General features: G+C 38.7%; 1 protein-coding gene across 3 annotated transcripts in view; it reads right to left on the reverse strand.

The window, feature by feature from the left end:
* Positions 1–26,969, reverse strand: part of NECTIN2 (nectin cell adhesion molecule 2) — a 62,852-nt gene extending 35,883 nt beyond the window's left edge. The window contains exons 1-5 of one of the 3 annotated variants that reach the window (XM_072110396.1): positions 26,713–26,964; positions 8,505–8,837; positions 7,534–7,824; positions 4,901–5,018; positions 4,513–4,664 (exon numbers count right to left, since the gene is read on the reverse strand). In XM_072110396.1, the coding sequence (XP_071966497.1) occupies positions 4,513–4,664; positions 4,901–5,018; positions 7,534–7,824; positions 8,505–8,837; positions 26,713–26,923 (1,105 nt within the window). In that variant the 5' untranslated portion in view covers positions 26,924–26,964. Of the gene's footprint in view, positions 1–4,512; positions 4,665–4,900; positions 5,019–7,533; positions 7,825–8,504; positions 8,838–23,845; positions 24,158–26,712 lie in introns of those variants that run through there. The other 2 variants (XM_072110394.1, XM_072110397.1) reach the window with 2 other exon arrangements.
* Positions 26,970–27,367: the final 398 nt, after the last annotated feature.

The following is a 27,367-nucleotide window of genomic DNA, read 5'->3' on the forward strand; positions in this document are numbered from 1 at the left end:
AGAAAATTTGTTATTTATAGCCCTCTGGGCTTATATTAATTTAGACGATCCAGTCATAATCCCGTTAGGACACATGCCATCACCAACATCTAGATTTTTGGCAATATGTAACTAGATATTATGGTTCATTAGAACTTTGTTTAGAGTATTTTATAGAATATTGTAACCATGAAAATTTTTTTTTCAATTTGTTGTGAAGAATCGATAAGAAGCTAAAATTTTTACTCTTGTACTCACGGTAACCAGACGCTAACTTTGCAATATGGCTGCTAGTTGCCATAGCCAGGGACGTCCAAATGAATAGCAAATGGACACTGGGCTTTCATTTTACTTTTAAAGGGAAACAGATTTTTGGCCGAGATGGAAGAAATTTTTAAATCAAAACTAAAGCCAAATAGGAAGTGATAGTTTCTGGACACGGAAATAACAGATGAAAAAACATTAATGAACTCTGATGTCATGGTAACAGAATAAACAGTTGCAGCAAAAGAATGCAAATAATGAGTAATGGATAATAAGTAAAAATCAAAAATCTGAAACCTATATTCTTAAGGCCTTGTTAAAAAAGGGAATCTGGATCACTTTCAAAGTATGAAAAATAAACAAAAGTCTAAAACTAAATGAAAGGATATTTATACTTAAAAACTGTTTATGAGCTATTGCTTTAAGCCTTCTCAAATTATCACAATATGTTGATATGTTGTGCAGTAATTTATGGGATTTACGCTAAAACTTTCCATGGGAAGAAGCAGTTGCAAAAGTTGCAATATCAGTGGCTCAGGCAACAAATGAAGGCCAAGTACAAAAATAGCCCAGAAACCAAAGTCTGTAAACAGTGCACAGATTAGAAAGAGAAAATACAAAAGCCATTCATTGCGAGAGAGGAAAGAGAATGATTGGAGCGCAGCTGCGTCGTGTACTCATGTTAATAATTGACCTAGTTGCTTCAATAGGCATGAATGTAGGGAACATGTTGCTGTATGCTGGTTGCTCGAAATCTCCATCTTGTATGATCCCCTCCCCCAGCCCTCAAATTCCCAGAGCAGCCTGGCGCTTGCAGTGTCAGCCGGAGAGCTGCATTCAAGCACAATGTCTGCCTGTTGATTGCTAACTCGCATTTCATAAGCAGGCCCCCTTCTTCATGGCCATCAAAGGACTTTCTGGTAATTGAAAAACAAGAGCAGGATGCCTGACAATCTGGGCCAAGATGACAATGGCTTCCTCAATGTATATCCTGTTTATTGCTATAAAAGGAAAGCTTTATGATACACATGCTCAGCTTCTACAACACACTGCCATTTCGCTTTACATCTAAACCAAGAAACTGTTCTTTGATTGAAAACTTGAATGCATAGTTTTATCAATCTGCAGTTATGTGTTCTATACAAGTTTGAGAAAAGAAAAACAATTTGGTTTCCATTAATGAAACAAGTGAAGCTCCTGGTGGCTGGTCCCAATGCAAAATCTGCATCAGGCACCTGATTACCCAGAGTCACTGGTTTATTATGAGCACAGGGACCTTTGTATCTCCTAACAAGGCTCCTACCTCTGTCCCCTCTCCCTCTATTTGCTCCCACCTCTGCTGCTCCCCCCCCCCCAACAATTAAGAAATTGTTAAGCAATTTTTGTAGTAAACTGATCTAAAAATTGCAGATGATAGTTTGGCTCATCACTCAGATTTCCCAGACCTCTGGCATACAATAAACGGTTCCTACACTTTAAAAAAAAAAAAAACAATTACAAATGTTTTGTAATCATAGCCAAAGCCGATAAGGCGTTGTCCAGAACATATACATGCGTGTTATTTCTATAAACATCAGGAAATAGATTGTGGCCTAAAACACTAAAAACTCCTTTTAGTTCTCCTATGCAATATAAAATTATTTACATATATTCTCGTCACGCATGATCAATGACTCAACACCCTCCAGACAAAAGCCAGAAAAACAGGACAGAGAAAACACTGCTTTATGAAATTTATCGCCCCTAACATATTGCTTCAGGTCATAGGTGACATCATCATGTAGAAGAGGAAATGAGAAACTTTAAATCTATCACCTGGCTGGTTTGCCTGGAAAAGGCAGAGCATTGGGTAACAAAGAGCTGCTGACAGTGCTAGCATACCGAATATATGAGATTATTTTGTTAAAAAAAAAAATTAGCCTTTAAAAAGTGTGTACATGGTGAGCAATTAAGAAATACTACACTATAGACTAAGTGAACATAGGCAAAACAAAATTCAGAAGTAATCCAATTGTCTGATGCTCGCAGTAGATGAGGCTCCTTCCAGCCAGTCATTCCATTATAGAGCAGACTGCAATGAAAAACCTTGGGCAAGTCCTGTTGCGATGAATCCATATATAGAGAAAAAAATGATATGGTATAGGCTTATATGAGATGATGGGGCAAATTAACAGGTAGCACCATATGCTGGATAGCAGCATAGGTCAGAGGGGTTACATACACAGCTGTAGAAAACTCTCACTGTCATTGCACAATCAGCAGCTGTATAGCTATATGGCATCACTCATACCCAAAAGCATTTATCCATTAAAATACAAAAAAAAAAAAAACAGACAAGTCAAACCCTTGTTTGCTGTCAAGTTAAAAAAAGATTTTTCTTGGTAACTTGCCAAGTAAGTTATCAATATTGCTCCTAGAGAAATAGTCACTTTGCTTTCCCAAAGGTCTAATTTGCCTGGATATGCAAAAAAATACTTCAATCCCTCCCAAGTGTCATCTCAGTAGCTGTACTGGTCAGCTAGCTGAGCTCTACACAGTAGAGGGAATAACAAAATAACTGCATTTCAAATATTTAAGGCAATGCATTATTAGATTTTGACATTTTTGTCTCCCACCCTTTATGAGCCATTTATAATCCTGAGACTTGTCTTGTGTAGCATATTAGCCTTTGGGCCTCTGCAGGGTTTAGGGCCCAGATACAATTGCTACCTCTTCTCCCCCTAAATCCAAATCTCTGGCTCTAGCCACTATAATAGGGACAAGACGGGCAAGTAAACTTGCAATGCACATATAATTATCAAACACCTTGTATAGCCATCAGTTCACAGATCTATTGAGGGTCATTTCCATTTCAGTGGTGCTTGGCACAATATATCCAAGGGACAAAATCTATTTCAACTCATTCATGGTTTGCTCTACGTAACATATTGTATCATTTTAGCTCATTTTTAAATTAATTTAACGTTTTATTGGATTACCAATAAATAATAGATTCAGTAGGGCTGGTGAAAAAAATATTGAGGAAGATTTTTATCCCTTACACATATATCAAAAATGCCTCTAGATTTTTTCCAGTACAGGCCATTAAGCCAAAAATCAATACTATTGAAGGTCAGTGTCATTGCTTGCATTGATTAACATTAAATGGCAGGTAGGCCATTCTATGCTCATGATGGGGACAGAAAATAGTTTTTTTTTTTCAGTTGGAACATATGCGATTTACAGATTTAATTTTACAATCCTATTGGTTTTGATCCATTTTAATGTTCCAACAATAACCTGCACCGTTTCCCCTGGGGAGGACACCATTTTCTAGAATTATGTTATATACACACAGCCAATAATATATACCTATGCAATAATCGAGTTCTCAGACACCATAGTCATTTAGGCAATGCTGAGGGCTGGCAGCCAACGCAGCCGGAATAAAAAAAAAAAAAATGTATGCATAGAATATATTAGGAAACACTGCATAAATGGCTGACTATAATATTAATCAGAGCTCTGCTTTTTAGATGCACAGGGGGGTTTCCCATCATGGAGTACAAGAACTATATATGGAGAGAGACTTTATATTCCTTACATTCCTCACTTTAAGTTTCTATAATCAAGTTTACAAATGGGTCAATGAAATTAATTATATTACTCCATCATAGAAGACTTCAAAAGTACATGAATCCACTCATAACTTTGGCTTTGCCCTTTGTATATTCCTCATTCAAAAATGAAAGAAATCCCAGTTATTTTCGTGAGAAATCATATACCACATGCAGACTACTATAATCTAGGCAAAAACTGAAAGAGGACCATTGCATTACATTTAGCTGGTAGACCAATCCAAGATCTTCAAGCATAATGTCAAGCAGGTCAGAACATCTTCAGCCAATTTATTATGACCTGGAAGGTAATCAGCATGCTAGGTCATGCAGAATTGTAGAAGAGCAGGCAGAAAGTCATTATTCAGCTAGTGGACTATGAAAAGATGGCACCTAAGACAGGTATATGGGGTATGACAATTTATATGGTGGAAAAGAAAATCAATTTTAGATGTGTGGAGTGCAGTTCCATTCAAATTAGTAGAAAAATGAATGACATTAATGATTGGTGCCTAGTAGGAGAACCATCAAGTATGAGACCCATGGATAGAACTTGATGTCAGCAGGTGACTGGATGTATGAATGCCAGCAGGATAAAATCAAGGCTGTCTATATAGACACTGTTTGGTTCAGTCACACAGCATACTGGTCACACATGCAGTATAGTAATTACCTCTCACAAGGACATCCTGACGGGATGCTCTGCTCCCAAGAGCATTGGTGACTTCACATAAAAATGATCTGTTTACACGTGCGTCCACCTCATCCACATACAATACATTATCCTTTGCCCGGACCGATGAAGGCAGTGGAGATCCATCTACACTTTGGTTATAAAAAAGATAAAGAAGCAAAAAAAAATCAAAAAAAATCACTAAAATTACCAACAAAATCTGACAATACATAATTTATTCATGTTCCACATATATGGGCATTTCAACATTGCTTGATCCACTTCTGAATTTGAATCAAGCTGCATAGAAAACTGCTTCAATGCCAATAGAGAGTAAGCCTAAAATGTCCCAACACAAACAAGTTTTGTGATGTTCACGAGTACTTACGTCTTCCAAATATATGATGTGGGAGGGGGATTGCCTTTTGCGTTGCATATCAGGAAGACACCGCTGCGATGCAAGTGCCAGTTATCATCAAAGCCTTCAATTGTTACCACAGGGGAATCTACAAGAGTAGGAAGATACAGTCTAAATAATACTTTGTTACTTTCAGAAATAATAAACTCTGTAAAGGTAACGCGTTAATAACTTTCATTTTGACTCAAAATCAGAACAAAACTAAACACTTTTTCCCCCAAACAGATTAAAATCCCCGGTTGTATCTATTTTCTGTTGCATCTATATTCTGTTGTACATTATGTGGGCTGCTAGTGATCACTAGTAGTGATATATTTCCCACTAGCCTCAGACATAGGCAGAAATAGTCTGGAGCCAAATTATTGAGGTCTATGGAGTTTTCTAGACAACGTTTATGCAGATAGGAGGAATAAATAAGCTATGATATTTTAGTTAGTTGTTGATGTAATTATCTATAGAGGGATCTTTCATCATTGTCCTGTTTGATGTAAAAGGGTGTTACAGCTATTTAGCAGCCAGAGTGAAAATTGCACTTCGTGACATGCACATTTAAAAGGAAATCTACCATCAAAATTAATAAAAGCATGATAAACAGGGACTCCAACTGAGATCCAGGCAATATGGTCATGGTAAACTTACATTTTTTAAACTTTTTTTTTACCACTACTTTTGTTCCTTCCATATACTGCAATACAGCTGTATCGCAGTAGATGGCATTTCTGCACACTTTACATTACAATGAGCCACTAGCATTCATTGTAATGAATATGCAGAAGCCATTCAGTCTCGGGTCAGAACAAGACCCGAGGCTGTCATGGCAACCGATCGCATCCCCCCCCCCCCCCCCGATGACATTCAGGGGGAGTGACGATGGCGGCGACCATAAGCTTCCAGTGCAGTGCAAACAACAGGTTAACAGCCGTGACCGGTGCAAGCACGAACCTTGGGTGTTAGCGATGGGTCTTTGCTGCGATATGCAGCAAAGCCCATCTCTGTATGAAGAGGGCTCAGCCCAAGAGCCCTCTTCATACACCCTTCATAGCTCCATGGCGGATATATCATCATGGAGCGTGAAGGGGTTAAATGCAGCATTTCACAGATATAATTCCAACCTGTCCTGGTTGTACACAATTTTGGTTGCCCCTAGACTTGATCCTGTATCTTCTGACTTTAGGGTTGGCAGACATTGCTCTGTCTCACACTGCACTGAGGGCCTCTCTGTTCCATGCAGTGGCCCAAACCCATGCATTACATGACAAGCTCACACAGACATACACACTGACTTTCTGCTGGCGGCGCATGAGTAGGGTAAAAGCATAGCTCCCAACCGTCCTGGTTTTGCCGGGACAGTCCCGTTTTTTTTTACCTCTGCCCCGGGTCACGGGCAGCTGTCAGATTGTCACGGATTTTCCCTCCAGGACCCGCATGTGTCCTGCATAGTAAATACTTTAAAGTCAGAACTGATAGTACTGAATCTGAATGGCTTCTACAGACATCAGGCATGGAATCCTTTTGAGAGAAGTATCGGGTTAGCGGAGAGCAGGGACCACGTCATCAGATTCAGATCACCATCTGTCCATATATGGTCTCCTAGAGCTTCCCCAGATTACAATCTCTTTTTTAAATTAAATACATTTTTGCCCAGTCTGGGATTTTGAACCCCAAACCCTCTGCAGTAGAGATAAGAGCCTTTACCCACTAGGCTATTAGCTCTGTGGATGTGAGGGAGAGGATTTTATGTAACTAAGAGTTTCACTGTTACATTGTGACACACTGATACATATAGAGAGGGATCTTCTCAGATTAATGAGATTATTATTGAGATAATTACTATTATTAAAATAATAATAATGATAGTCTCCATGATAATAATAAAAATAATAATAGTCATCTCAATAATTACAATAGTAATCTCTGAAAAGATGTATCTCTATATAGCAGTGCATGGAGCCTGTGTCACTGTGTAATAGTAAAAGACTTAGTCACAGAAAATCCTCTGACCAATAACCATTGAGCCAATAGCGTAGTGGATAGAGGCTCCATCCCTATTACTTGTAGAGTTTGTGAGTTCAATTCCCAAGTTGAGCAAAATTTTTTATTATGGAGAGGATTATTATTCTTATTATTATGGTGATTATTATTATGATGAAGATGATTATTAGTAATAGAAATTTGGGGCGTGGCCAGGACGCATTTAGGGGTGCGGCTTAGGGGGGGGGGACGCGTGCCGCCATTTTGTCCCTTTTTCTCTTCTAGAAATGTTGGGAGGTATGGGTAATAGAGCTGAAAATGTCAAGTGTAGTATGCATCTCATCATCTCTGATAGGTCTCCTCTCTTTTTCTAAGTGTCAGATACTAGTGAATGTTCAGGAGCTAAATGAAAGTGTATATAAACCCCCGATAATCTAAGGGCATTGAAGGAACACAGCATCTCACAACCGAGTAAAATTCTAAAGTTAAAGGGGTTAATAATATCTTTTTTGCATAATCACTACTAGAAATGTGAGACTTTTCTTTCATGGGCAAACTGCTTCAAGAGGCAACTTCCCCCCACCAACTGATCTATCAACAAATATATTTTAACAAAACCTGAAGGTACTCACATTGCACTGACAATTTCAATGGAATAGGGTAGTCTGTTGAATCATAGTTGGTTATGCAGGTGACTGGCATCCCATCAGTGGTCCATGTTGGTGTCATTATGAAGTCGCTGACTATAGTAGATGTTCCATCAGTGTTATTGGTAATGGTGTTGCTTATATTTCCAGGAATCACACTATGCCATGTTATTTGGGATGGAGGCCTTGCATTAGCTGATTTACATGTAGCTACTACTTTTTCTTGGTCATCTGCCACAACTCCGGATTTGGCTTCTGCAGAATTCTGTGGTATGGCTAAAAGTGGGAATAGCATTGTGAGTCTTATAGATTAGATAAAGATATGTGAAAAACTAGAAGAAAAACACCAATTAGGTTATAGCATTTATAGTTCTAGCATATTAATTTAGTGCTACCACAAGCATAGAGCTTCTTTGGATTAGCCATACATGTTAACAAGTGGCCACCTGGTTTATCATACAGTAGGCAATGTTCTCATCAACAGTTTAGTCTATTGTAGCCCAGTGATGCTATTCAAGCAAGAGCAAACATAAATCCCATAGTCAGGTGGCAGCCTATATACTGCTGAAGTATCAGATGTCTAAACCCTTATATTGAGTGCAACAGATGTATGGAATAGAATTTACCAAGCAATGCCCCTGCCCCCCCCCCAACCCCACGCCAGATATACTAATATCAGGTGCCCAACCATATTGAAGCATAATTCTATGCCAGGCCCCACCTGGCATAGTATTCCCGCTACATCCTGGCTGGCAATAGCTAATGCACCGGCCCAGGGACCTGGAGGGGACGTAAGGGAGGGATACAGTAGAAGCCCTGATTCAACTCTTTTGTCAAATACTGTACCACAACATGACCAATACAGTCTCATTTGACCATCACCCAATATTAATTTTACGCTCATAAAATAGGGTTGTTTATTAATCCACAAGGTAAACACACATTTGTAAATTTACCTTTAACAGTCAATTTTGTGAAGGCTTTCAGATTACCATCAGGAAAAGTGGTAACCTCACAGGAATACTCTCCTTCATCAGTGTAGTAGACCCGAGAGATCTTGAGTGTTACGCTGGTCGGAGATGGATCCACTAGTTGAAAACGTGTTGGATCGTTCACATGAATGCCAAGATGAGGACTATACACTGCTAAACTGACGGTAGAATTCATCCACATTATCTGAGTCACACGTACTTTCGGATCTTTGCTGGAAAACGTGCATGGAAAAATGACTTCCTTACCAACTAAAGCAGTCATCTTGTCTGTTACTGTAACATCTTGGGCCTGCAAGACTAAAGAAGGTAGTATGTGATAAGTAGGATAAAAAGGCAAATGGAAACAAAGAAGAAATGTATGTTAGGAGAAGGAACATAGGTATTAGAAAATTTACCATTTTAATAAATTTACAATCATACACAGAGAGAGAGATATGTATGGGATCACTTATATCTCAATCACTCATGACTCCTACAGATCAGCAGATAGAGAATGGAACAGGAAACAAACAGCTACATTGTCAGTGTAATCACAGATTCATTTAAATGAGAGCTAAGCTGCAGTGACTCAGTACAGCCACTACAGTGAGAATGGAGCCACCTGCTTCATGTTCCCTTCTCTGTTTATCTGCTGCTACTAATAACTTATATGGATTATTCTGACACCCTGATGATCAGTCGTCATATAACTGTAGTCACTTCCATATGTAGCGGCAGTCTGGCCTCATTACAGTGAATGAGAGTCGCACCTGTTCCAGTTCAATCCTAAATCTATTGCATTGCAGAAGGTTTTAATTAGCACTTAAAAACCATTTACTCTGACCTCCCATTGTTTAACAATATTTAATTTTGCATGAGTTTTGTCCCCCCTACCCCACCCAGATGACTGTAAACTTAAAATTCAGTGGAGGTTATCTGTGAGATATGATACACATGTCTCATTCCCTTCTCCTCTGTGAGATATGGATATCCAGAGACAGACATAGTTTTGTTACAAGATCTCCAGACACTGCTAGACATAGGAGAGGGAAGACCGATCAGTTAGTGAGTGTTACAAGAGGAGGAGGAGGGGGAGGGGCATGACTAAGAATGTGAAACAGTTTCTGGTTCCAACTTTTTCTGAAAAACCACCTATAAGAAGTCTAGGCAAGTAGGAATCGACTATGACAAGGAGGGGAAAAAAAAAAAAAAAAACACACCTCATCATTAGAGAATGCTGCAGACAGACATTACTTGCACATGAAGAGCAATATATCTCTTTACAATGTACATATACACTCGTGGGGCATATAGAAAGAGGCCATGATCATGAATAACTAAACAGCCAATTAAATTTCAAGCTGTACTTCTAAAGTCCTCAATGTCATTGACGGTAAAGCCTGCATTATGCACTTATTTTTGCGTCCAAAACACGGCCTCATTGAAATGGTCATATATTTTTTGTTGCAGATACAGCTCGCTTATGTTGGTATACGGGTTACCTACAGGTGACACACGCCCGTTTCTGCAGCCTTTAGAATGCATATGGCCATGTTTGTTTAGAATTTCCTAGTTGTTAAAAATCAAAGCTTTTCAAATTGCCTAAAGATTAAGCAGTTGCCAGTGACTGCCATTTATCCTGGACAACCTCTCATTGAAAAAGTTTTAGTGGGTGGTGGAAGGCCCTTTCCTATATTGCCTTCAGCTGAAGGTCAGCCTCTGTTCATAGGAGACATATTGTGAAGGGACTCATTCTACTATCCGCTTGGATTCACATTAATATAACATTTTTATCCACTGTTCTGAGTAAAAGAGAGGTTTCCTCATATTGGCCATTATGGTTGTCAAAAAGAGAACTACAGTTGTACATGGATATGGGGATGATGTCAAATCATTATTTTTACATGGCTCAATAATGTAGGAGTGCTTCTGTGTCCCACCAGCCATGTGTTTGACTCAAAAAAGAAAAAAAATTGGTGCTATCATCTGATGCTGTATTGTCTTAAAGTTATATATTGTATACATTGAATGTATTCACCACATACTGCTTTAGCAGAACAATAGCCTTCCCACGAAGTCAAAGAAAGCGTCCAAGTTCTTTGTTGCCGTTATTTTGATAGGATTGAGAGTCCGTGTGACAGCCTTAAGCAATGGTATAAAAGCAAGCACTGGTATTAGGTCTCATCTGTGTGTTTTGTAAGACAATTTGTGTTTAATTCCCTTATATCAAGATTTGGATGAGCACATCTGGACACACACAGATAATCCTGCAAGCATCCACACATCTACATACAGCAATTACCCAGCTATACAAGCTGGCAAGGAGGCATGTAAATGTACCACCTCAGGGAACACATCTGCATGTTTTATAGCATTCAAGTATTTAACTGAGCTTGGCACTTGAGCACAACCTACTGCAGTAAAAGGTGGGGGAGGGGATGCTACTTCTGATCACTGGAGCACTGAAATGACTACTCTCTAGTTACCCCTGAGATGGCAACTCCCATCATGTATAAGCCAGAGTTCTTATAGTTTATACAGCAGATGGCTTACAAATCTTCCACGCCGTCAGGGCTGCTGCATAGTTCCAGTTACAACACAGTCTAGCTTACAATCTTTGCAGTAGTTTTGTCTCATTCCAAGGAACATAATTTTATGATTATTCCACATGCCCTTCCCTTAAGGCTGAAAACTTTGGACCGAATACGGTTTTTCTAATTAACCTGTAAAGTACAAAACTAATCCCACTGTCATTTTAACTCATCATCACTATGAAGGGAAAAAAAAAAATCTAATTAAATAACTACATATCAGTAGGTTCATGTTTTTACCATCAGTTATTTTTTGTTTGGGAAGTCGGGTCAAAACCAATATGGCCAATTTTACATGAAGAAGGGAGCCCTCAAGCCATTTTAAAGGCTCAAACTCACACATAACTCAAAAACACTAATAAAGTAAAAAAAAATAGAGCATTGAATTTTTGTCATCCCTTAACATAGCTACACTCAACTGATTTCAAGAAGCATCCACCAATAAGATGATATTATTTAGGAATGTGTGTATGGACTGTCCTGCATGAACTGTGAAGAGTAGAGTTTTATCATATGTGTGACTTGGCATTAATAAGAATAACTCTATAGAATATATATGTAGGCCTAATTCTGTATAAATAAAGCAGTCATACAGCAGTCTTGTGTGAACTTGGTTGAGTACCATAACTTGGTTGAGTCTCTTTGTCTGCTGGAATTTCGTCTACCTGCAACACATGGCTGGATCCTATGAAAGCAGAACAGGATTGTTGTGAAATGTATGTAGTCAAAAATTTCAGCCACAGTCCATCTAGGTTATAGATCTCTCTGGGTCTTTATTTGTACTTTGGGACAAAGAAAAAAAAACATGTAGATCTCCATTTTGGTCTGTTTTCCCAGCATTCACTTTCTCTGCCATTTATCTTTTAGCCCATCACTCAAGTACAATCAATGTGCAAATCTCTTAATGCTCTGACTGCAATCAGTCACTGACCAAAGGCCCAGATGACTAAACAGACTTCTATTCTGTGGTGTCCACCATGAGTTCATGCATTCCAAAACATTGATGCACCCCAGAATTGTTTATATAGCAGAGACATGGATCAGGTCTTATACCATCCTAAGTGCCCAGTCCAATTAGCAGATGCAGAGCCTGCAATCCATGGACTACCAGTATCTCTACTAACAAAGGTCACTAGAGTTTTGTAGCAACGATCTGTAAATTGTCTCTTTCCAGCTGCTGAGAAACAAGGATATAACCACATAAATTAACGAATCTGGATCCTTGGAAAGTTGGATATTGCAACTATTACCAGGTATTAAAAGATTTAAAATGTAAAATGGTACTAGGTAGCCAAAAAGCAATATGGCCAAAGAGCTATACATGATTCAAAACATAAATACATCATTCATCTTCAAATATGTGCAATTTGTGTAAGAAATAAAAAACATCTGTGTAACATGATCCCTCCATGCTGCATACATTACAGAATTTGATGTATATTTTTCTATTCATATGATAATAGCAAGATGCAAGTGCTGGAAAGAATTCACAAGAACACTTCCCCTATGCTCAGAATAACTGAAAATGATGAGCATGTTACAAAATGTGTCATCTACTGCATGATGAGTGTAATTGTTCATGTAAATATGGAGGATCTGAGAAGCTGAAAACAGACACATCGGGCAGGTATTTGCAAATGAAGAGGCAGTGAAAAGGTGGGGTTGGTATTACTATATAACCTCTTGTGGTTAAAAGGAGTGGGCTATAAGGACATACAATACATACACATGTATCACATGTCCTTAATCCAGTACGATTATTGTGGGTGGAAGCATTGTTGGGACAACTCCATAGAAATTTACCCGATTGTTTGTGAAGTTTCCTCTTATGAGAAACTAACAGTTTTCATAATCAGGCACTTGGATGTATTTGTTAATTTAATCACAATATAAGTTATAATTGTTTCCCAATAAGATAAAATCATACACAATCTCAGTGACTGAGTCATTCTGGACTATGGTTAGAATCTTTGTGGGCTTCTGTGGAATTTCCAATCAGTAAACATATCTTATTAGCACGGTCAACTTGTTTGTTATCTGGCTACTGGTACGGTTAACACTGAAGATTTATATCGCATCAAATATAATACTTCAAAACACTGTATAGTTTTTCATCAATCTTTATTATAAAGAAAAGAAAGATTTAAAAAAAACCACACACCACACCTGAGGGAGGCTCAATAGTATGATAAAAAGTCTGAAACCCTCTGGTTAAGTTCTACGTCCAATTCTACCTCTAACATCTGGTTCCTGTCAAAGGCTTTGAAATCCTTATGTGGCATAAGATAAAGTTGCTATGTAAACACACCACAGATCACTCTGTAGGTGTAGTCAGGAATGCTGGCAAGCAGTCCATCAGGAACATACATTCTTTTAGCTCAGTTATGAAGCGGAATATACTAACCAAAGCTTCATTCCTAAAATATCTACCAGGCATATTGCTTCTAGAAATTACTAAATAAAATATAAAAACTTTACCAAAATAAGATGATATATTGTGCAGAAAAAAAAATTACCAGCACAAGGAATTTAGGAGGGAAGGAGAGGGGGATTAGTAACTTCCAGAGTTAACATCATCATGGCCATTGTGGTCTTTTTGTTGACTGAGGATGGCCCATTGGAACGTCCATGGCCATGTGGGTGAATCCATAGAAATACATAGGGCCATGTGCCATCAGATGCATGAGGCCTTATTGTTATCCATCTTTCCCATATGAGAAGACTATTACTATAAATCATACATTATAGTCAGGGCCCTAGCACAGACTTTGCACTGGGGCCCATCAGCTTCTAGTTATGCCACTGATGATTGTATCTGTCAAATGGGAAAACTGTAGGAACCAGCACCACAAGAAGGCTCTGTACACGGAGGATCAGCAATACAGTGGCCACTATAGTCTCTCACTTGTATGGCAGATAAAAATTATGATTGGCAGAAGGAAAAATTACCTCACCTATGGGGGAGAATTATCAGAGGCAATTTTTTTAATTGCTGATGGAAACCAATGAAAGCTCAGCTTTGCAGATATACATATTAGAAGATATTTGTGTAATAAAAGTTCTATCAAAATGTCAGGTTTTGGTCCCCACAATTCCTGGGCTTGTTGTCTACCTGGCTCCTTTCCAGATGTGTAACTTAAAGCTTATAGACATCAGGCCAAAACATGAAACTAAAATTCTTGACTTGTAGGGTATGCAAATAGCAATAAATAATAATAATAATAATGTCTGTGGAGGGGCAAGCCCCCCCCTCCCTCAAACACATGGCTACAGAAAACACAGGTCTACTAATGACTGCAGGGGAGCAAGCATCCCTGAAACACAGGGCTACATATTGCTTTTCACTTACGGCTTCTCTCTGCCAGGCTGACACCTGTAGAATATTAACATGCTCATTCTTTTCTCTAGCACAGACCTCTAGATGACAAGAATGGCCATGGAAACACACAGCACTACAGTACTAGAAAGCTATTTATAGAAAGAAAAACCTAGTAGCTGTGGCCTACATGTCTACCTGCCGCACAAAAGAAAGCCCAGGCCGACAATGCCATTCAGAGAACACAATGATCCCTTTTGTACAGTGTCTGACATTAGCTGCTGCTTTTAACTGTTAAATTTGGGGATAAACAGAAATCATATAGAATAAACCATAATAATATATCCAACATTTGCAATTAAATCATATTATTTTTCCCATAATTGGTTGTTAGAACTAAATTCAGCACTGATAGACAGAATACATTGTACAGGTAATCCATGCTGGTCTAAGGTGAAAGGGGGAAAAGAGAAACAGGTCCATTTATGAAGTCCAAGTCATAACAAATTACCGTATGCTATTTTCGGTGGAGACTATATTAAGTATAATTCCGAAATCTGGATCATACCGCCATCCATCACCGTCATAGTAAAAAACTGAGAAAAATATGTCATGTATTTTTATATATTCACATTTATTAACATAGCGCCAACATATTCCACAGGGTGTTACAACTGCTATGTGGTTATACTCCCACTCACATTCAGGACCTTTTTGCTTCCCTTCCTGCACGTATTTCTAACACAGGAGAATGGATATACAGAATGATGTATTCACCTTTTCCCACTTCCCCGTTTACCAGCATTGCAGTGGTGTGGCGAGTGAAAGGTTCAGCCCTCAACACCACAGTCTCAGTCCTGTGGCTCTACGGCTTTTGCAGTACACTGTATACAACTGCTCCACAGATGCATGCAGCCCATGATAAAGGGTAACAGGCTAGGACCCCATTGCAGGGCTGCCTCTATGAAACATAGGATATAGGATATATAAGTCACCGCATGAAATACTCACCTCCCTCCCTAATACTGCTCCAATTACACTAATGGCTTGTGCTATTTACATTGTTAACATTTTTTCAATATACCAAGTCATAAAGCCACAGTCATTCTAAAATATAAACAGCACAGACACAGAAATACTCATAAAAGTCACTGCCGGTAACTATTATGCAGCCATATAAACCGCTATGACCTGTCTCTGACACAGCCAAAATCCCTGCAGTTACTACCCAACAATTATGTGTAACCACCGAAACTGCAGTCTGAAATAAAAGGGAACACAAAGAAAGCTTCACCAAGCCTAGGTACAAGTCAAGCACTTATCAATAGCAACACAAGCCTCTGGCCCTCCCCCAAAAGTAACAAAGATATACTGTGCTAAGCTACCCCGAAGACAAAAAAGAAAAAAAACTGTGTACTCTAACTTGTCACATAAAATCTTATATTTAAAGCTCTGGAGGACCACCAAGGAACAGTCTTAAAAGGCATTATAAACAGCACATACCAAAGTCCTGGTACTTCTTGAATAAATACAACTAAGGAGGTAAAGCTGAAATTCATAAACTTCAATAGGTCATGATTGTTCCTTTAGGTTTGTTGGACCAGATAGACTAGAATGTTCTAAAAGCCCCCAATACAAAAAAGACATTTGCCAAGGGTGAGATCCAGATAAACCATATGATTTTTATACACCTACAGAAGATTATAGAATGGGCATAGAATAATGGTCACTGGGCAACATGGCATTGTCTGGCTTATACCATTGAAAGGCTTCATCTTCTCCTTTGTTCATGGAATGACGAACAAGGTAAACAGAGGCTGGACATGGCTGAACTGAGAATCATTGATGCTAACAAAACAACATATGTTTAGGTCCTTAGGTCTTATGCATCTTGGTTTTCTCAAGACAGTTCATACAAACCATCTACATTTTCTTTAACATTTCACACAAGTTGTCCACGTGTAAACCTGTATACCAAAGACTCATTTTGGTATAAAAAAAAAAAAAATAGCTTAAGCTTCTTTAAAGGGGTGTTTCCAGCTGGGCATTCACATTTAATTTAAATAAAAATAAATTGCTTGTGGGAAGATAATTTCCAATAAATGTAGCCATGTTGTCCCTTAGAAACAGGACTGTCCAACCAACCTGCACCCTGGCAAGACATGTACTATCATTTCCGGCCTAACCACCTGGATTCAGCATTCTTTACCATAGGACCGCTCTTGTTTCTGCAGATGTCTGCATGGCCATGTTGTTTCTTGTGCAATCACTCCAGCAGAGATGGTCATATCCATGGACAACAATTTCTTAAAGGACAAAATGGCTAGATTTATAGGAAATTATCTTCCCACGGGTACATTTTTTTTAAAATAACATCCAATTGGAGAAATTTTGGCATATGGCAGGTAAATTAAATGCCCAGATGAGAATACCCCTTTAAGTTTGTACTAGATTTTGAATGCAAGATTGAAAGACATTGTCAAAGATTAGAAAATCATGGATTATGTCATCATATGTAGCTTAACCTCAATAACTTCAATAGAGCTGAGCTGTTATACCAGACACAACCTAAGCACAAGTGTAGCACTTTGGTATATCTGGGCAACTCCCCTTATAGATTTACTTACATATCAAGCCTTAGGGGCCAACACAAGAATTTTGGGTATGGCGTTTTAAAAGAAATTTCCCATGAAAAATCAAGCATGATAAACAAGGGGCACTCTAACCCTTCTGTATGATATTGCAGTAACAACGGCCTAGACAGCATGGGAATATACTTGTGTAAACAATATCAGAAATGCTTTAGAAATCCATTAAATCAATAGTATCTATCAAATTCCAGGTTTTTAGCAACAATACAGACACTTATGTGAATTAAACTCTTTGCTGTATTGAATATTGATTAAAAGTAATTTGGTGCACATAGGATCAGTTGCTCCTTCTTTGATAGGTCAAATCTACGTCCAATGGACTAGATCCTAATAAAGTATTTCAGTTGTTGTCATACTAAACCTTTTAATGCAAAAACTACGAAACCCAAGAGACATAGCTTTACTTTTTCAACTGCTGCCAAAGGTTGGAAAATATCAAAGACCATTGTGTTAACATAGAAATAAATACAAAAATAGAAAATAAACAATGTGCATTTCAGATCATTGATGCTGCCATTTCTTGCAACCAACGTTACATCAAGGTTGTAGTGTGCAAAGCTTAGGGTTACATAGCGCTACCATAACCAGGCTTCACTCACACAACAGTTGTCACTACTACCTATGCTGTGTCATAGCTGAATATTTCTAATGACTAAACATAGTTAAGATAGCATTTTTTTAAATTGCCGTATGAATTATATCAGTGGAAATTATCAGTAATGACTATTCACTCTTATCCACCCTTCGCTGCATACCTGTTAAAATTGAAATTACTGACTTTAATTAAAATATAATTACACCAAATCACCCTGCTCTTAGAGCCTAAAGTCATCTTGACCCAAATTTATTTACAGTAACTAGTAAACTTAGACATTCTTATATATGTGCAATGCAAACAGATGATCTTGTTCCTTGAAGGCTCCATGCCATTGTGTATTCAAACAGTGAGCGTTATGATAGCCATGGAGAGCTTTACCAGTGGTCTTTATGGATAATGCACATAGTTGGCCAATATAGGGCCCATCAGCTACATTATCAAAGACAGGTGTGTTCTCATGTCCAAGGTGCATCACCATGGCGCACCTGAGGTACCGGTATGTTAACAACCTAAACATCCCTCAAGAGTTATCATGTGCCATTTATTATATGGCTTTTCTCCAAATTGGCTTTTGGTTCCTCTTAATTACCAATGCTATAGTGAACACATTAATAAAATGCAAACCAAATAATGTGTCCAGAATGTCAGAAACTGTCATTTAAATTCTCCATCACCTCATTCTTTCTATTCAAGCTCGCAGTATAGAAGTATACAGTTAAAAATAATGGACATGTGACGTTTGTAGGTTGTACGGTTGCATCACCCTTCATGTTCCATGTGCAGACAGGCCCCATTTTTTCAAACAAATAACCAGGTGAATTTGTATTATGGATGGTCCAGCTTTAAATGGATCAACTAGCAGCTTCAGAAAAAAGGTTTCAGCCTGTTCATTTAGCAAGACTTTTTTAAAATCAGGGCATAAAAGAAAACACAGGCCATTCAGGTGACTTGTGCCATCATAGCCAAAAAATATAAAGCACCCTATAAAAACAGTGCCGCACAACAAAAGCTTAAACTATATTGCTGAGTTTACCAATCTTAGACAAGGATCTTATGCAATGGGCATGGGTGCCATTATATGATGCATGACAGATAATTGGGATAGCCACCAAGGTGGGGTATATAAAACCCAAAGAAGTCAAAAGCCACCCTAAGAGTTCATTATGAAAGGCACCATAAAAAATTTTTACAAAGGGAACAAAAAGCTTTTCACTCGTGTTGATTTAGAAAAAAAACTAATTAAAATTGATATAATTCTTTTTAGATCTTTGAATTAGACATATGTAATGGAAAGAACAAAGTTGACAATGTACTAGGTACAAGGTAGTGGTCCCTTCAGATGCAGATGTACTACTGGCTTGCATTATAGGACTGCCTAAGATGTAAAGAGTATTATATATCCACTTTTATAATACTTGTTTTGTTTTTCTGTGTGCATACAGATGGTCAAACACAAACAGATGCATAATTCTTTAATAATCACTAGTGTTATGCAGGGAGCATGCAAGTACTAAACGCTCATCTAAGCAACTGCTTCCAAGTGGGGTTAACTCTCACTGGCATTAGAGAATTTCTCTTTTATATCAACTCCACTGCTGACTGTAACAAGGAATAAAATCCGGGAGCAACAGAGCGTAAACCAAGAGCAAAAATAGACGTGGAGAAGAAAGGAATGAAATTGTAATAAGAGAAAAAAGATAAATGAATAGGAGGAAGGAATGCACCACTCAGGGGCAGGTAGTCAGAATTCTATAAAAAATAAAGGGGAGGTAGACAGGCAGGAAAACTGATAGAGGTGGAGGAGAAGAGATTTGAAGTAATAAAAGGGGCAATGATGGTACTAGAGCATTTAGCGTTATACTAGATAAATACGATAGAGTCACTGGAGGATACATATAGGAGGAATATGGTCTTCTATATTATAAACACCATGCAGTGGAAGATTCGCCTTTCCTGTACACAGAACGGCTATGCTGGAGGTTTCCACGGATTTACGTACCTTACAGTCTAGGTAATGTTGATCCTTTTCTATTTATTATCGGGCATGATGTACAAGTAGATGCAGCACAATGAGCAAGTTAATACAAGCATCGTTGAAAATGATTGGGCCAGCAGGCCCCACTGTCTCGGTTAGCATTGCTGAGCCACTGGAGGTACATAGTTTTCTATATACTGTGGAGATTGATACAGCATATTAAAAGCTAACAAGACTCCTAGGTATTTACAGGCTGAACTGGAAACACAGTTTCTTTCTCCATGTTGTGGACAGCCTACACTGAAGCCAATAGCCTTCTTTATTTTGCATAAATGCAAAATAACTATTTGTGTACTTAATATACACTGATAGGTCTACAATGTAACCTATAATTCCCACTTGATAGATAGCTTGAAATGGATATTTATAGTCTCTTGATTATAAAGAAACTGTATTATAGGATTTAATGAAGTTACGAAAATATCAATACGCTCTATTGCCAGTATACAGCCCTCTATTTATTTGATCAGCTGGAGGTCTATGGTGTCCAAAATACTGTCAGGTATTATTGACATTAATAGTCTGTCCTCATATTCACAAAGACGTAACTTGAATCCTTTAGGCTCCTATGAAAAACTTATCCTTGGGCTCCCTGCCTTCCATCTGCCATTCGAGAGACTGAAGTCTTCCTATGTGTCAGGTGGACATCATACACTGGCTGGAACTACAGATTTTATGTTAATCGATGTGCCCCTGTATATAAACTACATTGGAAGCATAAGCTTTACACATACAGTGGGACACATTTACTAAAAACAGTGTAGTTTGCCAGTGTATAATGCAGGGGTGCCAGATTCATAAATCCGACGCCCTCTGCACAGTGCCGACATTGTGCACCAACTTTTTTTTTTTTTTTTTTTTTATTCACCTTTAACATGGGCCGTGCAACACACTTCTGTCAGACTTTGCATGTTAAATGTGGCACACGGTCTGACTGAGCACCAGAACGCCCATCTCAGTGCAGAAGTTTGTGTGAAGAATAGTGGAGTCGCGACAAATAATTCACGTACCGCACATACATTTCTTAAATACATGTGCAAACAGTTTTCACATGGTAGAATGGATGCTAGTTAATTTGTCCCAGTATGTATATTGAAAAGTTATGTCCCAATCACTGACAAGAATTATGCCCTCTTCCCTATTCACGCTTAATGAAATCCAGCTGCAGACGTTACCAGCCCCAATTCATGGTACTAAAAAAAAATAACTATGTAAAAACATGAAGAAGTTCTACTTCTGTGGAGAAGTAATATGACTTCTCATTGGATGTTATCACAGTCAGCAAGTAGTGATACAAGTAATGGCAACCAAGCCAAACTCATGTTTTTAAGTGATGTCTTTAATACACACATTGCGCGGAGGAGGAAGAAAGCAGACCGGATGGCAGAAGAGTACTTTGTGTTCTTGTAATTCCTGCCAAACCTTGGCAATTTCTTGTATAATAAGGTTTACACTTGCAGGTTTTTTTTGTTCAAACGGTTTTGCAGTAGTTTAAAAATCAATAAATAATATTTGTCAAGAACATTTAGAACAGGTTAGAGATGATAAAAATGAAAGTACAGAAAGAGTAATTTCTTAGTACTTTCCATTGTTTTAGTTCAGATTCTTGTATCAACTAGACTTATCACACAGTCATAAATCTCTGGTATCTTCACTGTATAACATTCAAGTGGCTTACACTCTAACAGACCAGTCATTTAATCTATAATGGCAAGGGGTAATACGCCATTACTGAACCACAGGGTAAAATCTTTATCAGGTCTGCCGAATTTTAAGTCCCATTTAGAGTACTGGTAAACTTCATATTAAAGGAAAGTATTAGGAACATTCCCTCAAGCTACAGTGCTCAACATTTGATGAATTTGATGTTTATACATTTATTTAATGCGTACAGACCCTCTTAAATATGAGTCTTAATGGGGTCTCAAACACCTCCCCAAAGATGATCCCATCAGCCCTGTCCTGCACACAAAGGCCCTATATGCCTGCCACCATGTTTGTAACATACGTATTGGCAATGTATTTCCTCTTGACAGTAAACATTAGAATGTATTGGAAACATAAGAACTGGAATGATAATGCTGTCTTCACATGATGCATATTACCTGCTAATTTTGCAGTGTAAATGTAGCAATGTTGTTGACATTTATACTGATCCCATCCATCTGGTACATGAAAAGAATCTGCAGAGGAAGTTGATTTTCCATGCGGATTTAGAACCTGCAGCATTTCTATATAATAATTTGATAGCTACCCTGTGAATGGACTTTAAAGTTGCCCCCTAAAATACTATGTAAACAAATGAAATCGAAGAAAACTTTTAAAGCACTTGGTAACATAATTCAATTTGCACATATAAGGTCTTCCAAGTCTATATGACTTGTATGCAAAGCAGGGAGGGGTTTTACTACCTGTCAAACCGGAAATACAAAGTTTCAGTTTAAACTAACTGTTAGTTTGGGGTCATAGTGAGTATGCTTTTATGTATGTGGATGTAATTTTTTTATATGCATTCAGCAATGCAATAGTCACAAACGTAAAGAACATTTAATAGATGATTTTCTTTAAATTATCAAATGCCAGTGCGACTTTTACTTTCATATGTGTGAACTTGGCTAAAAAGTTACCTGCTTCCACTGTAGCAAGGTAATGATAAATATTGTGAAACACAGTCTCGGATCATTAACATTAAGGTAAAGGTTTCTCATTGAGATCTAAGCCTTCGAGTAGACGCATCCCCACAATAACTTCCTTTCAACAAAGAAACTCAATAACTAGTATCGGTGAGAGTGCCTGGCCCTGGGGGATGGGGCACAACAATCAGTGTGAGAGCCTTTTCCTAGTTGGGTGTGACAGGCCCAGTGTATACAAGGGACTGTGACCTCAGTTTTTTCTCTCTCACATATACAATAAGCTCCCCTAGGAGATGCAGCCCAGATCAACCCTCCCCCCGATTCTAATTATTACCCATGCATTCCCAGAATTCCAGGACAGCACAGACTAGGCACTTTATCCAGAGTGGAGATGTTATAATGAGGGAAGAACAGTAAACTGCAAGAAGCTATAGAGGATATAAAACTAGACAGCCCAACTATAGGGCTCTAAAGCTTATTGGGTCCTCTCTTTTATTGCATTATCTTTTCATTTCTGACTGCATACAATCCTATTACCTGATGCCATCTGCTTCAAAAAACCCTAGAACTTGGTACATTATAATTCAACTTTTGAATGTAATTTCTGGACAATATACCTTGAAAATATGGCTTAATTTCTGTGAATTGCCCTGGATTTTATACATTTGATCATTTTCATGCTTCCCACTGGAGTATTTCCCATGAAGGCCTCCTGCAGTTACAGTCATACCTTTGGCAGCATGCAAGTATTGCTTATAACATTTTCAGGGTAGACCTGGCGGTTAACAAATGGCCCAAACCTTTTCATATGAAATATTTACAAATAATCATTTGTCTAAAAAGGATCATCGATAACCAACCTACTATACATTCTTCCCTAGAAAAGCCTGCTAGGTATTTACAGGTAAGACAAGGAAGTGGGGTACATGTAATTGCCATACATGTAAAAGGTCAACATATACTGCAGGAGTTTCATACTCTGAAATTATAATATTTAGGGTGTGTGTGGATCAGTTAGTGTCTTTTTCACAGTCTCCTGTTCTTAGTCCATGTTTCCTTGTCCTGCTACAGATTCTATAGGGATCCCTAACAAGCTGGGGCACCTATAGCATCTACAGTATGATAGGAGAAAGGTTATATAGGGGACATATTAAGGTAGAAACCTGATAAAGTAAAATGATTGTGCAGCCAAGCAAACACCATGAAGAAAGGACTGCACTGTACACAGGATACATAGAGAATGCAGCCATACCAATAAATATCACCCTGGGCACATAGATCAACAGCAAAGCAATTGTACGGGTTACTAAATGAGAACATAGATGAGTATAATAACCCTGGATACATTGTGACAACATGTTGTCATTGTGTAACATAACCTGTGGCACAGCGATCAATGGCCCTATGCAGAATGCTTACTAGATGGGTCTGCACTGTGTGGCTACATCCAGGATCCTCACCTGTGTGTGCATTGTGTAGGGTCCATGGGTGCTGTCACTTACCTGAGAATAGCAGTCCCAGGAGAAGGAAGAATAGCTGCATCCTGCTGTCTCCTGTGGCTTCTCAGTAGCTGTTGCTTTCCTGGCTTCTCTCTCTCTCTCCCCCTCGTATAGGATAATAAAGGAGACTGTGCTCCTTCTCTCTCCAGTATCAATCACCTCTCCCTCTTCCGAGCTGTGGAACTGCTCCCAGCTGCTGACGTCAGACTTTACTATTATCATACTAGACTCCTCCCCTTTCACCTGTTCATCCAGGGATTAACCCTCTCATCACTGCTAGGCTGGAAATCTAGGACACTGCATGATCTGACATGCACCGAGAGGACAGCCAGAACCTAATGAACTAGAACTGCTGCTGCTTCTGGAATTACATGCAATGTATTAATAACTATCAGAGGAGAGGGTCCATGATTTAAGGAGCAAATCCACACTGAGATTCGGTTTCTTTTTAGGCGGACCTGTTTCTGAGAAATCAAAATGACATCTAATTCCTACTTGGCTTCACTCAGCTTTCCCAGGCTTCTGAATGACAGACCTGTCTGGTTATGCAGTGATCTATCACCATATATCCCCAGTTGCCTCCTATCTAAGCTGACTTGCTATTCACAATCATGGAATGTAACCGGTAAAAGTCATGTAGTGGAAATGACTCATCTTATCCTTCTCAGAGCAGTTGACTTATAGTCACCCATTGTAAATAATACTTGACTTAATAGCCAATTAGCATTTTATTGACATTGTCTGGTCTGCTATTCCAAGAAAGTGGGGTCCAAGAAAGTTGGGTGGCAGCACCCTAAACAGGGATATAGGAGAATTCAAGGACTTGTATCTGTGGTCATGTAATAGTTGTTAGGAGCTAGGAAAGGTTGGTGGGGGAGGGATTGAGTGGCAGGATTTAATACATCAAGCAGCTGGAAAGGGGGCTCTGTATATTGTATGATGAATTATTACTCAGTAGAGGAAGGTGGAGAAGGTAGTACAAGGTCTGAGATGATTTATTGATTGGTCTCAAAGCTGACCTAAGTGTTCAATAAATCAGCCTCAGTTTTATCAGCTTAGTGTGAGTGGCCTTTCCTTATCCATCTATCTATTATCTGTTTGTCTATGGGACTGTCTGACTGGTGAACTGTAATCCATAAGGAAAGATGGATGTGGATTGAGAGGCCAAGAAGAGAAATATTCTTCATTCTATAGAGTTGACTTGATATTTAATTGTAATTGTTGATTCCATGTGTAAAATGTATATATTTAGTAACAGACTAGACAGCTATATAGAAGGGTTGAGCCTTATGTACTAGTCACTGATGTGAAGTCCACATAGTTTAACATCTAAATTTGAGTTGGGATTCAGTAAAAGTGCAGAAAATACAACTAACATTTTTGCTCTTAATATTATTATTATAATAAAGACTTAGGGTGCGGTGGTTATACGTACCGCTTTCATTCAATTTAAAAGTGCAATGACCGTGCACGGAGGCGGGCCTTGACCTGATCACTTATGCGTTTCACTGGAAACACAACTTTTGGGAACCAACACCTAGTGTCAGGGGCGTAACTAGGAGAGCCTGGGCCCATATAAAAAAAAATTGTACAAATTTGTAAAGACGCGTTTATAAAATCACACATTTACGCACTCATGTACATACATTTGTATTATATACACACACAAAGTTTTAAACTCATGCACTAATTTTTATATACTCGTATACACTTACAGTACACGCATATTCTCTATGCAGACTATATACACATACATACAGTATATACAGCATCTACAAACATACTGTCCATACATACACACCATATACACATATACATACTGTCCATACATACACACCATATACACATATACACACTGTCCATACATACACACCATATACACATATACACACATATACATACAAACACCATATACACACATATACACACAAACACCATATACACATATATATATATATACACACACACCATATGCACATATATACATATACACACACCATATACACATATAATACGTATACATACACATACTATATACAGATATATTTACATACACATACCATATACACATATATACATTTACATACACACAACATATACACATATATACATATACACACACACCATATACACATATATACACACACCATATACACATATATACACACACCATATACACATATATACATATACATACACACACACCATATACACATATATACATATACATACACACACACCATAAACACATATATACATACACACACACACACACACCATATACCCATATATACATACACATACACCATATACACATATATACATATACATACAAACACCATATAAACATATATACACACACCATATACACATATATACATATACATACCCACACACCATATACACATATATACATACACACACACACACACACACACACCATATACACATATATACATACACACACCATATACACATATATACACACACCATATACACATATATACACACACACACCATATACACATATATATATATACATACACACACACCATAAACACATATATACATACACACACAGACCATATACACATATATACATACACACACAGACCATATACACATATATACATACACACACCATATACACATATATACATATACATACACACACCATTTACACATATATACATATACATACACACACCATTTACACATATATACATATACATACACACACACCATATACACATATATACATATACATACACACGCCATATACACATATATACATACACACACCATATACACATATATACATATACACACACACACACCATATGCACATATATCCAGAAAACATTACTTGCTTTTTTGGTCCTCGTGGGCTGGTCTTGCCTTCTTCAAGATCAGCAGGCTGTGTAGTCCGGGGAGTGGGGAGGACGCGTCGGCCCGCCGGTTGGCTGGGGAAAGTGCAGGCCGGTGAGAGGAAGTGCAGGCTGGTGAGAGGCCGTGTTGGCCAGCAGGTGGGAGGAACTTGACCACGGGTGGAAAGAAGTGCCGGCTGGCGGGAGGATGCATCAGCCGGCGGGTAGGAGGAAGTGCCGGCAAGTGCACCTGTCCGCCAGTGGGTGGGAGAGGGAGATAATGCCAGCTTGCGAGTGGGTGGAAGTACCGGTCGTCGGGAGGACCTGTCGACCGGCAGGAGGGAGGTACGTGCCGGCGGGTGCATGGGAGGGAATACATGGCCGCAGGGAGGACGTACTGGAGGGCGGGTCATGAGTCTGGGGCTGGTAGGAGGGCAGCACAGGTGGGCAGCTCTGCGTTCAGCATAGCAGACGGGGCCTGGGAGAACGGCACCAAGCAAACTTGGTATCACTGTCCATCCCGGCCCCATGTACAGCACGGGCCCCGTAGCAACCGCTATGACTGTTACGGCTGTTGTTACGTCACTGCCTAGTGTCTTGTATTTAAACAATACAAGACACTGGGTCAGGCCATGGTATACCCCTTTGTGCTTTCATT

Source organism: Engystomops pustulosus, chromosome 6, assembly GCF_040894005.1.
Source record: "Engystomops pustulosus chromosome 6, aEngPut4.maternal, whole genome shotgun sequence".
In the NCBI taxonomy this organism is placed as follows: domain Eukaryota; kingdom Metazoa; phylum Chordata; class Amphibia; order Anura; family Leptodactylidae; genus Engystomops; species Engystomops pustulosus.